At 48.1% G+C, this 16,901-nt stretch overlaps 1 protein-coding gene across 2 annotated transcripts in view; it reads left to right on the forward strand.

The window, feature by feature from the left end:
- Positions 1-15,246, forward strand: part of RIGI (RNA sensor RIG-I) — a 63,476-nt gene extending 48,230 nt beyond the window's left edge. For both annotated transcript variants that reach the window (XM_078614127.1, XM_078614128.1), the window contains exons 14-19: positions 2,580-2,728; positions 3,306-3,399; positions 4,573-4,743; positions 9,614-9,768; positions 12,171-12,320; positions 12,666-15,246. In XM_078614127.1, the coding sequence (XP_078470253.1) occupies positions 2,580-2,728; positions 3,306-3,399; positions 4,573-4,743; positions 9,614-9,768; positions 12,171-12,320; positions 12,666-12,983 (1,037 nt within the window). In that variant the 3' untranslated portion in view covers positions 12,984-15,246. The remainder of the gene's footprint in view (positions 1-2,579; positions 2,729-3,305; positions 3,400-4,572; positions 4,744-9,613; positions 9,769-12,170; positions 12,321-12,665) is intronic.
- Positions 15,247-16,901: the final 1,655 nt, after the last annotated feature.

A 16,901-nucleotide genomic window follows, 5' to 3' on the forward strand; every position in this document is an offset into this window, starting at 1 on the left:
TCCATGGCTCTGGCATGATATGTAGCAAATGTATGTGTAGGTATGGTGAACTTCTTTCGCACCATACGCAGAAAACCGTGCTAATCGGAGGTGCGGGGGAAGGACAACAAACTCAACACAAAAAGCAATTCTAACTAAATTAGTTTTCAATCGAGATTAAAAAAAGTGCATAGCTCCAGTGGCTTCCTAATATCGGAAGAAAGAGCGTTCCAGGTGGCCGCAGAAGTGCATCTGAAAGCGCGCGATGTGGTGATCATCTTTATTCGGTGGTTAGCCAAAATGCGCTGCGAAGATGAAATGTTTGCTCTTCACGCTTATAACAATTTTTTAAACTGATTAAACTCCCTCGCCTCTGAAACGGTGCTTAGGTAACTCCTCACCTCTTCTTTCCAATCACCTCATCCCATAGCTTACTTCAGGTTGACTTTCAAGTAAAATTTTCAAGACGTGCCCTCTGTACATATCTGCATTTCGAACCACTCAATCATACAATCCAAGTACATTTTCTTCCCAAGGAACATTTTTATTACATTTTCAAATTTTTCATCATTCTACTCCAAGTTAATCACAAGCATTATCAAATCTGTACGAGATAAGAGTAATACCGTCTCTTGCCTTCACCAAGGTTATTATAAGAACTTAGGAAAGAGATGATAAGAGCTGATGAATGAAGCACCGATTCAACATTTTCCCATGTAACTTTGCCACTACATTTCGATTTAAAGCTTTCGTGACTGCATGGATTCATATTCTTGGTTCTTTCGGTAAAGTCACGTAGAAGGGAAAAAATAAAATAATAAAAAATTAACCCGTAAAAACTAAGTTTTTCACTATAAATCCTTTATATGCGTGGCGGCTAGAGTCCTTTCGTCCTCTGGCTTGAGATGGCTGCCACCTATGGGTCAGATGATTGCCTGTCACCATTAAGCAATTGGTAATTAAATATACTTTTTTTTTCCTAAAAAGTGTACAATTTTGGAATAACGAGTCTGTGTGCAAAATGTCAGCTCGATTGGATCACGGGAAGTGGGTTAAAAAACGAACGAAAGATTTGCACGGTCGTAAGCGCGCAAGCAAGCAAGCAAGTGCACTCAATATAAAGGATTTAAAAATAAAACATATTAAGATAAAATTCTCACGACGTTTCGGCCACAACGCAGAGGACGGCTGCTTGCGTTTTGGCATTACACCTCGATTATTAATAAGCGAGATTAGTATTTTGAATTTCGGAATATCTCTGGCTGAAGCATCCCTTAAATTTGAACGACAACATTACACGGTGTGTTGTGTTCATTGCACGGTGCACACGCCATTGCACACGATGCTGACGATTCACACCCGCGTGAGTTCCTCCACAATGGAAGCAGATTTATTGAAAAACAGGAGATGAGGGAGAGCTACTGGCTACGTGAGGGCACGCCACCACAAATTGGATTCTTAACCCGACCCCCCGTACACGGAAACACGAATACATGTTAACGAGCAAAAAAACATTTGGAATGAACGTTGCCCAAAGCCTCCTTCTAAGAGTTTCATATTTTTTTTACGCGGCGATTTCATCCGGCTGAAGGGCGTTCTCCACTTGTTGTAGAGCTTCGCGGTTCGAATCTCAACAGGCCGCCCTGGTTATTACTGCGGGTGCACCAACCTTAAAAAGACTATGCACCATCTGCATCACAGTGGACGTCCCCGTGACGCCATTCTAAAAGAGGCGGCAATGATTCTAGATTTTAAGCTTTCGTGACTGCAAGGATTCATACTCTTTGATTTTTTCGGTAAAGTCACGTAGGTAAAAAATTTAATAAAATAAATGAAAAAAAAATTAATTCACGACGTTTTGGAGGCAACACAAGCTTCCGTCTTCATTTATTTTATTTTATTATTTTCGCAAAAAAACCAAAGAGTAGGCAATCAGTTGGTCATTGTGTGCGGGCGTCATGGTCCACAATTGACCAAAAATAGAAAAATGTACCTGCACATTATTCAATTGGAATTAGGCATAGCAACATCGCCCCCTAGCTGTGATACTACTGCACGTTATGTCTGTGAAACACATTTGTGAGAGCCTTGCACTATCAGAAAGGTGCACAGAAATTGAAATGCACACCATTATTATTTGAAGGGCACGGGTATGTGTACTTACGTGACTGGCGCATACGGAAACCAGTCGTTGTTGTCACTCACAAGGCCATGAACGTTTTGATTATTAATAGGTTTCAAATTTGGTCCTGCGGCAGGGAGATTTGGACAAATATTAATGGCCTTGATTTGATGCTTTCGTGACTGCAGGAATACATACTCTCTGGTTCTTTCGGTATAGTCACGTAGGTAGAAAAAATAATGAAAGAAAACACGACGAAAGAAAACACGACGTTTCGGCCGCTTGTGTTGCGACCGAAACGTCATGTTTTTTATTATTATTTTTTCTCTCTACGTGACTTTACCGAAAGAACCAGAGTATTAATGGCCTTTTAAAACTTTTATTTTATGTTTTTTACGGAGCTTGTCACTTGTTTTTAAAGCGAGATTTGTGTCTGCACGCGCGTGTTTATGTGTTTGCATGTTGCCCTCGTTTTCAGAAAAGCTTCGCGATCTGGAGTCATGTCTGAACAATCCTGAAAATGAAAATCCGAAGCTCCTCAAACTGGAGGAAATACTGCGGCGCGAATACCAGATCAATGCTGCAACCAAATCCATCCTCTTTGTGAAAACACGTGCCATCTCCGAGGTGAACGCACAGTATCACATCGCACTCACTTAGCCGGGTGCTGGTGGCACACACCCCGAGTGTCGAGGTGCCATTCCCTGGCTCACCAGAAGAAGGCAGCGCAGCAAAAATGTGAATTCAACCCGTCCCTTATTAATGGGATAGAGTGTTTCCCCCTCACACGTGTGGTTTTTCTCTGGGTGCTGTGGTTTCCTCCCACATGTAAACACTGATTAATTTCCCAGCAACACCTTGATATGTAGACGATCACAAGTGTTGAGTCATTTGCACGCGAGCTTTCGAATTTGGCAAATGTGGACTGTAACGCTGGCAACGTTTTAAATGACGTCAGGGATTTCTAGCGTCCACTGCGAAACGGATGCCGCCTATTTCACGGTCAATACGTGCGAGGAGGAAACATTCTATCCCATGAATATGAACGGGTTGAATTCACATCTCCTGGTGAGCCAGGGAATGGCACCCCGACACTCACGGGTGTCTGCCACCAGCGCCCGGTGCAATTTTTTAAATCTCAGCATCGTTATCCTGCGAGAAGTACAACTCAAGGAGTAACAGATTTCCACTGCTTGTGTTTCAGGCAATGGAGAGTTGGATCAATGAAATCAAAACAGAGTTGCCTCATCTCAAGCCCTCCAAGCTCATTGGACGGGCTAAAAGCAAACAACATGAAGGTCCGTTTCCCTGATGAGAATGTGGCAACTTTGTCGTGAATGGTTTTACGTGTGGGATGGGAGTATGAGTTGAATCTGACTTAGCTTTCCTTAAACTCGGCTAAAATAATAATCGAGTGCAAATTTACTGAAAATCCCAAAATAGTCGGATTCTCACCTTAATAGACAAGCCAGGTGCTGTTCACCCAAGAGGGATGAGCCGTGGTTTCACCTTTACTTCAAAACAAACGGCTCATCACAATCAATTAGTCGCAGGCCCCAGTCTATCGGGCAACAATGTTTGGCGCCCGACGCCAAGCTGAAAGCACGCCGAGATTACGATGTCTGAGAAATTGCATCTCGCCTGGCACAGGAGTCACGCTGGAAATGTCTTTGTGTGCGTATGCAAAATGTTGGTTTATGGTTAAACGCATTAACGACGTTATTTTGGTATCTATAAGTGGCATGGTCCTCTCGTAGGTTTTCTCAGCCGAATAATGAACACTTCTTACAATGTGTCATCAAGAGCACTCAAGAGACAAAGGCAGCCACGTTTGATGATTTCAAACGACTAAGATTGTGCTACCTTTACCAATAAACCAAACCCAGATATATTTCTCAGTCAGACGAGGTCTATAAAAACTGTACAATATACTCCAAACAAAGTTCAACACAACACCAGCAGATGTCAGTAAAATTCAATGTCTGAATGTCCAGGCTGTGTTGGAACATTCCAAATGGACATTTACATTTGTGGATAAGAAATACCTACCATATTACTCCCAACAATATCCATCATCAGCCGAAGTGGACCAGATGGCAACCCTCGATACCATTTCCTCACTATTTTTATAAATGCACTCGTGTGTGTGTGTACTGGGCTTTGAACCTGGTGACCTGGGTTTGCTTCCTACTCACAGCCAGCAGTGGTGACGAATATCTTACCAAGTATTGGGCCGGTCCTAAGCATCCCCGAAGTAATTTCAACCTTAAATGAGTACCTGATGCTGTGCGTAAAAGATCACCACTGGAGAGACAAAGGCGGCCGGGCGTGGTGTTGGCCAACCATTCCCTCGTGCGCCGTGTCGGCCACCATGGGTGCTCGGTAACAGCACTTGCCCCAACAGCCTGTCAAAGGCTACATGGTGGATCTTTGTCTTGGTTTGTGCATGCACGTGTGCTTTGGGTATGCAGGAATGACTCTAAATCAGCAGTCGGGGGCTGTGGACGAATTCCGAGAGGAGCAGGGAAGCAATCTGCTCATCGCGACGAGCGTGGCGGACGAGGGCCTTGACATCCAGCGCTGCAACCTGGTGCTGCTGTACGACTACGTGGGCAACGTCATCAAGAGCGTGCAGACACGCGGTACGAACTCGTGTAGACACGCGGCACGCGCTCGTGTAGACACGCGGCACGCGCTCGTGTAGACACGCGGCACGCGCTCGTGTAGACACGCGGCACGCGCTCGTGTAGACACGCGGCACGCGCTCGTGTAGACACGCGGCACGCGCTCGTGTAGACACGCGGCACGCGCTCGTGTAGACACGCGGCACGCGCTCGTGTAGACACGCGGCACGCGCTCGTGTAGACACGCGGCACGCGCTCGTGTAGACACGCGGCACGCGCTCGTGTAGACACGCGGCACGCGCTCGTGTAGACACGCGGCACGCGCTCGTGTTGACACGCGGCACGCGCTCGTGTAGACACGCGGCACGCGCTCGTGTAGACACGCGGCACGCGCTCGTGTAGACACGCGGCACGCGCTCGTGTAGACACGCGGCACGCGCTCGTGTAGACACGCGGCACGAGCTCGTGTAGACACGCGGCACGCGCTCGTGTAGACACGCGGCACGCGCTCGTGTAGACACGCGGCACGCGCTCGTGTAGACACGCGGCACGCGCTCGTGTAGACACGCGGCACGCGCTCGTGTAGACACGCGGCACGAGCTCGTGTAGACACGCGGCACGAGCTCGTGTAGACACGCGGCACGAGCTCGTGTAGACACGCGGCACGAGCTCGTGTAGACACGCGGCACGTGCTCGTGTAGACACGCGGTACGTGCTCGTGTAGCCACGCGGTACGCGCTCGTGTAGACACGCGGCACGCGCTCGTGTAGCCACGCGGCACGCGCTCGTGTAGCCACGCGGCACGCGCTCGTGTAGACACGCGGCACGCGCTGGTGTAGACACGCGGCACGCGCTCGTGTAGACACGCGGCACGCGCTCGTGTAGACACGCGGCACGCGCTGGTGTAGACACGCGGCACGCGCTGGTGTAGACACGCGGCACGCGCTCGTGTAGCCACGCGGCACGTGCTCGTGTAGCCACGCGGCACGCGCTCGTGTAGCCACGCGGCACGCGCTCGTGTAGACACGCGGCACGCGCTCGTGTAGACACGCGGCACGCGCTGGTGTAGACACGCGGCACGCGCTCGTGTAGACACGCGGCACGCGCTCGTGTAGACACGCGGCACGCGCTCGTGTAGACACGCGGCACGCGCTCGTGTAGACACTCGGCACGCGCTCGTGTAGACACTCGGCACGCGCTCGTGTAGACACTCGGCACGCGCTCGTGTAGACACGCGGCACGCGCTCGTGTAGACACGCGGCACGCGCTCGTGTAGACACGCGGCACGCGCTCGTGTAGACACGCGGCACGCGCTCGTGTAGACACGCGGCACGCGCTCGTGTAGACACGCGGCACGCGCTCGTGTAGACACGCGGCACGCGCTCGTGTAGACACGCGGCACGCGCTCGTGTAGACACGCGGCACGCGCTCGTGTAGACACGCGGCACGCGCTCGTGTAGACACGCGGCACGCGCTCGTGTAGACACGCGGCACGCGCTCGTGTAGACACGCGGCACGCGCTCGTGTAGACACGCGGCACGCGCTCGTGTAGACACGCGGCACGCGCTCGTGTAGACACGCGGCACGCGCTCGTGTAGACACGCGGCACGCGCTCGTGTAGACACGCGGCACGCGCTCGTGTAGACACGCGGCACGAGCTCGTGTAGACACGCGGCACGCGCTCGTGTAGACACGCGGCACGAGCTCGTGTAGACACGCGGCACGAGCTCGTGTAGACACGCGGCACGCGCTCGTGTAGACACGCGGCACGCGCTCGTGTAGACACGCGGCACGCGCTCGTGTAGACACGCGGCACGCGCTCGTGTAGACACGCGGCACGCGCTCGTGTAGACACGCGGCACGCGCTCGTGTAGACACGCGGCACGCGCTCGTGTAGACACGCGGCACGCGCTCGTGTAGACACGCGGCACGCGCTCGTGTAGACACGCGGCACGCGCTCGTGTAGACACGCGGCACGCGCTCGTGTAGACACGCGGCACGCGCTCGTGTAGACACGCGGCACGCGCTCGTGTAGACACGCGGCACGCGCTCGTGTAGACACGCGGCACGAGCTCGTGTAGACACGCGGCACGAGCTCGTGTAGACACGCGGTACGTGCTCGTGTAGACACGCGGCACGTGCTCGTGTAGACACGCGGCACGCGCTCGTGTAGACACGCGGCACGCGCTCGTGTAGACACGCGGCACGCGCTCGTGTAGACACGCGGCACGCGCTCGTGTAGACACGCGGCACGAGCTCGTGTAGACACGCGGCACGAGCTCGTGTAGACACGCGGCACGCGCTCGTGTAGACACGCGGTACGAGCTCGTGTAGACACGCGGTACGAGCTCGTGTAGACACGCGGTACGTGCTCGTGTAGACACGCGGTACGTGCTCGTGTAGACACGCGGTACGTGCTCGTGTAGACACGCGGTACGTGCTCGTGTAGACACGCGGTACGTGCTCGTGTAGAAAACACGCCGGAGTGCTTACATGTGATCGGCCAACTTGCAGTCGCATCTCATCTCAGTGGCAGCTGTCCCAGTGCGGCACAAGGAGACTCGGCACCTGGTGTGTGAGCGGCCATTAATCTGCCAGTTGTACGGTGGTGATGATTTCTGCGGTGTGTCATTCAAATTGAGTGATTTGCGGGTGATTTAACGATTTTGGGCAAATTTGGAAAATGACGCTGGCACGCAGTGGACTCTTTACTTCGAATGACGTCAGGGCATCATTAACGTCCACTGTGATGCAGACAGCGTGCACTTGCAAAATTAATGCCCCCGCAAGTATTCGCGGTTAAAACAACGATGATTCACACATAAATGTTACAAAGTATAAATTTCGATTTAAAGCTTTCGTGACTGCAGGGATTCATCTTCTTGATTCTGTCGGTAAAGTCACGTAGAAGGGAAATAATAAAATAATAAAAATAAAACATAATCAAATAATTCTCACGACGTTCCGGCCACAACGCAAGCAGCCGTCCTCAGGTGAAGAACAGGTCTGTCGGAAAGATAGAGTCTGAATGAAACACCGCCAGGCTCCAAGCCTGGTGGTGTTTCATTCAGAAGATGGTTACAAAGTATGTTAAAAATATATATCCGTCACCTCCACATACGTTCCTCTCCAATCTTGCCACTCAACGAAACGAACGCGAACCTCTCCTCTCTCAGGCATGCGACAAGTGCTCATTCGTTTGCCTTCTCATTGTCTGAAACGAGCTCCGCCGTGCCATTGCTTCTGACTGCATTCCAGTCCTAAAAATGTCTACGCTCAAAGGACGTGCTCCTGTCCGTGCGATTCAGTGTCACTTGAACACTTTTGTGGTTATTGGGATGTCCACGAGCTGTTTACAGGGCCTCTGCAGCCCAGATCCCAGTGGACATATCAGCCAATGTTCAAGTCTTAGGGGCCGTCCATAAATGACGTCACGCACCTAGGGGGGGGGGTGTCAGACATTTGTGACGATGTGTGACGAGGGGGGGGGGGGGTTTGGGAAATGTAACATCACATCAAAATGCGCAACTTTAAATAAATATAGACAACACGTTCTACTTAATTAAATATATTTTTTAATGTTTTCTCCTACAACATCAGAGTGCAGCGCCACATTAAATACGCACTACAATGACAATAGTTTAAAACGATTTGAAGCATGTTTGATTTTTTTTGGGTGGGGGGGCAGAACTTTGTGACGTCATATTTGAGCGGGGGTCTGACTAAGGGGGGGGGGGGGGGGGGGGATCAAAAATCGTCCAAAATCGCGTGACGTCATTTATGGACGGCCCCTTATAATCTGAAAATATTCCCGGTGCCACAATCTATTATGACATTGCTCCAACTAGCCCCGCCCACCGCTACCTCTGCTGCTGCTGCTGTGCGCTCGCTTCCTCCCGTTCCACGACTCCTACCGCCACCTGAGACGGAAAAGCGTGGAGCAACAACGAGGGGACTAAATCAGAAAGGGGTGTGGCCTGAGGAGTAAGGGGGAGGGGCCTAAATCAGAAAGGGGTGTGGCCTGAGGAGTAAGGGGGAGGGGCCTAAATCAGAAAGGGGTGGGCCTGAGGAGTAAGGGAGAGGGGCCTAAATCAGAAAGGGGTGTGGCCTGAGGAGTAAGGGGGAGGGGCCTATATCAGAAAGGGGTGGGGCCTGAGGAGTAAGGGGGAGGGGCCTAAATCAAAGGGGGTGGGGCCTGAGGAGTAAGGGGGAGGGGCCTAAATCAGAAAGGGGTGGGCCTGAGGAGTAAGGGAGAGGGGCCTAAATCAAAAAGGGGTGTGGCCTGAGGAGTAAGGGGGAGGGGCCTAAATCAGAAAGGGGTGTGGCCTGAGGAGTAAGGGGGAGGGGCCTAAATCAGAAAGGGGTGTGGCCTGAGGAGTAAGGGGGAGGGGCCTAAATCAGAAGGGTGGGGCTGAGGAGTAAGGGGGAGGGGCCTAAATCAGAAAGGGGTGTGGCCTGAGGAGTAAGGGAGAGGGGCCTAAATCAGAAAGGGGCGTGGCCTGAGGAGTAAGGGGGAGGGGCCTAAATCAGAAAGGGGTGGGCATAGGAGAAGGAGGCAGGGCCTAAACAGGAGGCAGGGGCTACGTAGATTGAAATTCCCTGTTGATTTAAAACGTAATGGAGGCTTATAATCAAATGCATTGCAGCGGGTAGCAGCATAGCTTCAGTGCCCCAGATGCGGCCATAGGCCAACTAGTGCATGTGAATACAGTGAAACGCAGGAGGCAACACACGCTGGTTGCAAGCACTGTCACACGATACAAACACCGGCACGCAAGCGAATGTGGTGATGTTATTCTTCTGCGTGCATTGCTTTGGTTATGTAACGTTTCACAGCACAAGCCAGTGCCCATCAGTACATGCCTTTGCCCATCTTCACGCTGATTAGGACGAGGCCGCGCAGAAAACAGCAAGTGTATGCTGATCACCACCTTGAAGGGCGGCCTGGCAGAGAAAGAGAAGGTGAACCTTCTGATGGAGAAGGTCATGTACACCGCTATCGAGAATGTACAGAAGCTTGGCTCTGTCACCATGGCTGAAAAGGTAACTGTGCAATAGCGTTTTTGCATACCCTTCCTTCCTGCGATGTGCTCCAATCCGTTTCCGTGGGCTGGACCCCATTGACTTTAGTCCCGTACCCCAAAACCAACAGCTCATCTTTTGCAGACAACATTTAAATAAAGGAAACAACCGGGGAAGGCTTGCTGGAAGGATTGGTGGATCGCACAAACGTTGCGATAATCCCTTCCCATGGATGCCAAGGATGTACTACAACCCTGCCTTGCCAGGAAAAGGCGGTTGCAGGAAAAATTTGGAATCCATCTGTATGGGATAGCGTTTCACCCTTGCACTTGTGGGCTTCCTCCAGGCGTTCTGGTCTCTTCCCACACGCAAGTGCTCATCGCTTAAATTTCGATTGAAAGCTTTCGTGACTGCAGGGATAAATCGTCTTGGTTTTTTCGGTAAAGTCACGTAGAAGGGAAATAATAAAATAATAAAAATAAAACATAATAAAATAATAAGAAACGTCGTGAGAATGATTTTATTATGTTTTATTTTTATTATTTTACTCATCGCTTGGTTTGTAATGCCTTCATATATAAAGGACGGCAGAGCTTGGGAAATTGTTTGCGCCAGGCTGACCGCATGGCAGTGGTTCCTTCTCGTGCCTCCGAGTCATTCTCTCTCTCTCGCTCTTCAAGAGTGATTGATTACTGTGAAGCAGTGCGTTACGTGTTGAAATTATCTTTTTCATTGAGATTATTGAAGCAATTGCTCGAAACTTTTGCCTGTTATTGTCGTGGCTGCCTTGGCAGTTATGCCGCTCTACCGCGACATGAATAAAGTTTCTTAAAATATACGTATGAGCTATGATATATTTAAGCTTCAAATCAAGAATGATATATTGAATTAGTGTTAATGTGTGAAAAAAAATGCTCTTCTTGGAAAATAATATTCTAACTCTGTCAAGTAACAAGACTGGCGCTAGACCTCGGCAATTGCTGTCATCAACTCTGCGATCGACCCACCTGAACACCGTTTGACCACTTACCCTCCGAAATGCCCTGCAACCATTACGTTCTCTTCTTCTCCTCCAACTCTCGGGAGGCTTGCCAACAGTTGGCCTTTTTAGAGTGTGCGATTGACACTACCAGATTTTAGTCCTCAGACTAGGGATGTAGTCACTCCCGTCTCCTCGTCGCTGTCGGGAGGATCATCAATGTGACCTTTCACTTTGGTGGTGTGCCAGCTTAAGAGCTGTTGACCCCGCATCTGACCCTTGCTAATGTGCCGCTGAGACACGGTGGCCAAGTGTATCTTGCCCCGAGAAGATGCACACTGAGATCAACAACCCAATGATAATGATATCTCCCATTGCTGTGAAAGAGCCCCTACTGGAAGAGGCTTCTGCCATACTCTTTGGTTCTTTCGGTAAAGTCACGTAGGTATAAAATAAAATAGATTAAATCACGACGTTACGGGCGCCAACACAAGCGTCCGTCATCAGGTGGGACAACCACAGCAAGAAACAATTGCTGAATATAATTTATTTTATTTTACACCTACGTGACTTTACCGAAAGAACCAAAGAGTGTGGATCCCTGCAGTCACGAAAACTTCAAATCTACCCACTCATGAGACCCACTTGTTTTTCTTGTCTGGCAGCTAAGTTGCTATTGTGCCTCCCACCCCACAAATCCAGTGTTTCGTCTTTCATTTACACATTTGGCAGCTATTAAAGTCTACGTGAAAAGCCGCTTCTCTGAGCTTTCATTTGTGGCCAGATCGCTTCTGAAAAAGTACTAATAGCTCCGTGGGCTTTACCTGGTAAAATTAAAAGTTTCAATCGTGCATGGTCCAACACCCAATGAGTATTTCAGACTGATGTTTGCAGGTGGAATTTGGTTACACAGGCAAACTCAGTGCCGGTTTTGACCTGTTGAGTCCCATGATTAAAGCGTGTCTTGTTAAATTAATTTGTAATTAATACGCTTGTTTACCCAGGAAAGCCTCGCTGAGTTTCATGATTGTTATTCAGGAGGGCCCCACCAAGTCTTGCTAGTGGGGTGGGAGGGTGATTACTGAGTATATTCCAACTGATAATTTTTTGCGGGTCATCTTTCAAATGTGGGCCATGATGCCGGCACGCAATGGCCTACTTTTGCAAATGACGTCACAGGATCTTTAACATTCGCATGTGAAGCAGACGGTGTGTGTATGTATATATATTTTTTATTAATTAAGACAGCCGCAGTAATTAGTGGCCACTGGATTCGAAATGTGAACTCTCTGGAACAAGCAGCGAACGCTTGCTGCAGAGATGTCCCTGAACCTCTAAATCATTCAGCAGAGTACTGTATGGCAATAAGAACACGATTATTATGGACTATCTTTATGGAATGAGTGTAGTAGAATGTAAAACCGCTTTGGGTTTTTTGTTACAGATGGAAAGCTTGCAAAAGGCCACCCTGAGTTCTGCCGAATTTCAGCGCATGCTGCAGGGATTTAAAAAGCCAGAGGGAGACATCTACTTGCTGAAATGCATCAAGTGCAAAGAAACAGTCTGCAAATCAAGCGACATCCGCTTAGTTGAGGTGGGTAATCCATGTCGAGCAAGTGTGACATTTTATTCCACATTTACCGAGCATAACGGTCTGAATAGTTACAGCTGGGCCACCTGTGTTGATGACGGTTTCTGTACGAGAATGTCTGGTTGGCGAATGTAACCACGTGTGATTATATTTAAACAATCAAGAGGATATACATTTGACACCCAATCTCCACTGCCCCACGATCATCTGCTTTGATGTCTTCCCATTGGCATAAGTTGACTTGCTTTTCATTTGTACGATTTTGGTTCAATTCAGCCAGCTCAAAGCATGTGTTTTCTTACGTACGTACATGTCGTTTTATTTGTGTAACTTGTCTGCTGTGAACAGAATGCACACTACACTGTGATTTCTTCTGCCTTCATGGAGCTGGTAGACCAAAAGCCCCACAAAAAACCTGTGTCTTTTGATGGAATCAGCAAGATTGGAAAAATCCAGCATAAGAAATGCACGAAAGATTGGGGGATAACGGCCATGTACAAGGGCTTGAAGTTTCCCTTCATCAAGATCCAGAGCTTCATTTTCAAGAAGGAGAATAGTGACATTCAACTAGTCCTCAACAAGTGGAAAGATTTTCCAGGAATAATTTCAGTGTTCTCTTTTGAGGAAATTGGACAGATCGGGGAAAATGTCCTTTTGGCTGAGTAACTTGCCATCGGATGCTTATTTTATTGCTGCACTAATATGGATTGGCAACTGTCCAAATGTGCTTCTTTATACCCTTACGGCGACTTTATGGTGTACCGCAAGCGGTATAATATATTGTTTGGATTTTTGTGTGAGCTTAAAGATGTTAAAAATAGGGTTTTAATTATTGCATGACATACAAATTTGAGGGTTTTAATACTTAAACGTAAGTTATGCATTTTAATACATATATGGAGGTGTCTGATATTGTGAATAAACAATGCGTAAATCCACACAAATAATCCTCCCAGTAAACATGGAACATTGGGCCCAACGTAAGTCCAACGATTCTCACCATATGCTACCGTTACTGGGTTATAGTGAATTACCATGTAAGCAATGCAGTCATTTTAATGAAACAAACTTTATTTAATATGGTGTAAAAGTTTACACAATTTTTCTAAATTGTGTATATGAAAGATTATAAAATAAATCTTTAGCCTGATTTAAAAAAAAAACGCAAAAGCTTATCAGATGGTTTTCAGTGTGCACTCCACATTAACAAAACGTCGACAAGCATGCTGCACCATCGACACATAACTCGAAAAACTGTACCCACAAACCTTGGCTATGATATCAATCCGGACTATGAACCCACAAACCAATAAACGCAGATTCCGAACCCACAAACCCGTACGAGGAACACACAAACCCAGACTCGGAACCAATAAACCCGGATTATAAATTCACCCATATTTAGCAAACCCTTCCCTCTCGCAGATTTAGCTATCGTGTGGTTTTGCACTTAATGTATTGAGGCACAGTTCACCATTCGTGCCCCTTTGGCAGAGGTCGCAAACGGGTTTTGATTCCTTACCCGTACCCGGCCGCACCAGGGTCGCAAATGGGTACCCGTACCCGGCCGGGTACGGGTTACCCGTACCCTACCCAATACCCGGCCGGGTACGGGTAGGGTACGGGTATCGGGTACCCGATTGCAACCTCTGGGATGAAGCCATGTTACAGGCGCGGGTGGGTTGATTCTAGAAACTTGAATTGTGAGAAGAGTCAAGACGTTGGGAAATGAGTGACAAACGGTTACTCACCAGTGACTCACGGCCTACCCGTACCCGGTCGCACCAGGATCACAAACGGGTACCCGTACCCGCGGTTGAACGTGAGATTCCTGTACACGTTGTAACCGCACTGCTCACGACGATGCTGCCGTGGAAGAACACACGCGGCACCATCTCGTCTCCCAAGTGGCCCATCCCGAGTCCCAGGCCACGAGGTGTTCCCAGCCTCCAGTGAGGAGGCAGTGAGGTTCAGCCGCATGATTTTCTTTTTCCTGTATACAATATTGCACGCCACATTTACCGTTCAAGTTATGTTTAACACTCGAGAATATTAATCATATTTTACATTCACAATACTTCCTGTTGAATCTGTTGGGCTGATGTAGGGTAACGTGAAATAAATGTAGGAGTGGGTGTTGTATTACGAACCGTGAAGCAAGCCATTCTTTTCCCATTTATGCCTTTGAGTTTGCGGATCGCGGATTTGCCGATAGCGGCGATTTGCAAGAACATATCTCCCACGATGGGCAAGGCTCTGCTGTACCTTCCACCAAATGTATTAGAAGATGATATCTGTGTTGATTAAATGTATTTCCCTCCAATCTCAATACTTTCTGAGGGCTTGGAAACATTCTTTTGCACAAGCTCGGATCCATTATAGCGAATTACATTTACGACACAGGATGATCGTGAAACACAAGTCGATTTCAGAACCGAACTGAAAGAGAAATAAAGTTTGTCAAATTATAATAGGGGGTATTGTGATGTACTTCTTAAAAATGTTACATGTGTATACCGTTAATACAAGTAATGCAGAACAGATGGCTTTGGTGGCTGTTTTGGCTAATGCCATGCAAGAGCAGTGAACCCTATTTGAGTCTGGGCAGCCATGTGTACCGATGTGTGAAGATGTAGCGGATACCGATGGCTCCTGGAGGTGCATCTTAACCCTCGGCGTAGGTGAACCATCGTGCTATGGTTGCCCACGAAGAAAGGAGATAAGATTCCTCGGCACACACAGACCCGTCAATTCATCCCATTTGATACGTTCCTGCGCTTCATGAACATTGAATTGTGTGTAAGATGTAAGAATCGGTTATGATTTTTAACGTGACTACCATTTTTCCGGATTTCATTTCAAATATATGCCTAAATTTGTTTTCTGTCAATTTTACAATAATGTAAGTAAACTTTAATCAAACCTATAATTAACCTGCGTCATTGGTTATTCGGTCTTGACGAGATGCAACTGTGAACATCCTTCAACTCGATGACTTTACGGAAAGGTGAGCAGTATTCTGATATCTTGATTTGAAGTTTCGTGACTGCAAGAATCCATACTCTTTGGTTCTTACGGTAAAGTTATGTGGGTAGAAATGTTTTATTTTATTTTGTTTTATTTTATTGCAACCTACGTGGCTTTACCGAAAGAACCAAAGAATATAGTATTCTGATAGTTTACATTTGAATCTTGTTACATTTAAAATTGTATTACATTTTGATTTAAAGCTTTCGTGACTGCAGGGATTCATATTCTTGGTTCTTTCGGTAAAGTCACGTAAAAGGGAAATAATAAAATAATATTAATATTATATTTTTCTTGTTTTATATTTACATTATTTTATTATTTCCCTTCTACGTGACTTTACCGAAAGAACCAATAATTTGTATTACATTTGTTAATAATAGCGTGCCCAACAAGCAAACCTCTGATCTGCGAGCCCACCACCACACTGCCCAGCTTTCACATTGCTCATCAGCGAGCCCACCGTCACCACCACGCTGCCTGGCTTGCATCTACCACAGAATCAATGGGAAGCACTTTTAACCAGATCGGCACAAAGGTGTGGACACCCGATATTCAAGTGGAAAAATAATTTCTTGAAAATAATTTCTGTAGATCTGCTTTTTGTGTTTAAATGTCCTTCACCCCGCACCTCCGATTAGCACGGTTGGCTAAGTCCGGTTCGAAAGAAGTTCAACATCACCTTCACCAATGTAAAATTACAGATACAAGCCACACTAATACGGTATGATTGGGGCCATGCAACCCAAACTATGGATGGTAAACCCGTAGAGATACATGACCCATGGAGACATGACCCATAGAAATACATATAAACATGCCACAGTCGTGTTTGGCCATGCAATACACACGATGGACAATAGAGGCAGTAAACCACTGTCATCTGTACTCCTTCAACGGAGGAGGAGGAACAGCAAAGCGACACGAACTCCCTCCTGAATCCCTCGTCGTGGCGAGCAGACCGCGACATTGGGATTCAGCTCTTGAACATACTGATGATCCCACAGGCAAGGATAGACGAAGGCTTAACTCCTTGCGCTCAATCACTCCGCGGTGATGTCACCACGCCGCTTGTGCCAGGCTAGGTGCACTTAGAGACCGTCACGTGAAGCGGAGGTTATCGCTGCTGGCATGGAGAGGTGACGGGACCGAGCCAGCAGGTGTTATTATGGGTCAACCGATTAAATACGAATCTTTATTGAAACTTGATTGAGAGATGCATAGAGATATACAAATACACAGACCTTGCAGGTGTTATTCTGGATAAGCTGATTACATCTGAATATGATCATTATGGCGGTACCCCGGGGTTCCAAATAATACAAACTGGCCGAGGCAATAATTTGTTATAATTTCTCGGACACTATTTTTGTCCAGGGGTGTTACTACTGGTAGGAGCATCTGGTTACACCAGCCCACAGGGGATTATTGTGTCCGTCCATTCGTCGTGAAGGCAGGGGCTGGGTGGGGAGGGAGGGGCTGGGTGGGGGGTGGGGCTGGGTAGTGAGAGGCTGGTCACCCCGTGGTGCCCTTATAAAACTCAACGTTTAACCTACT

This window comes from Lampetra planeri, chromosome 43 (genome assembly GCF_965212315.1).
Source record: "Lampetra planeri chromosome 43, kcLamPlan1.2.h2, whole genome shotgun sequence".
NCBI classification, from domain to species: Eukaryota; Metazoa; Chordata; class Hyperoartia; order Petromyzontiformes; family Petromyzontidae; genus Lampetra; species Lampetra planeri.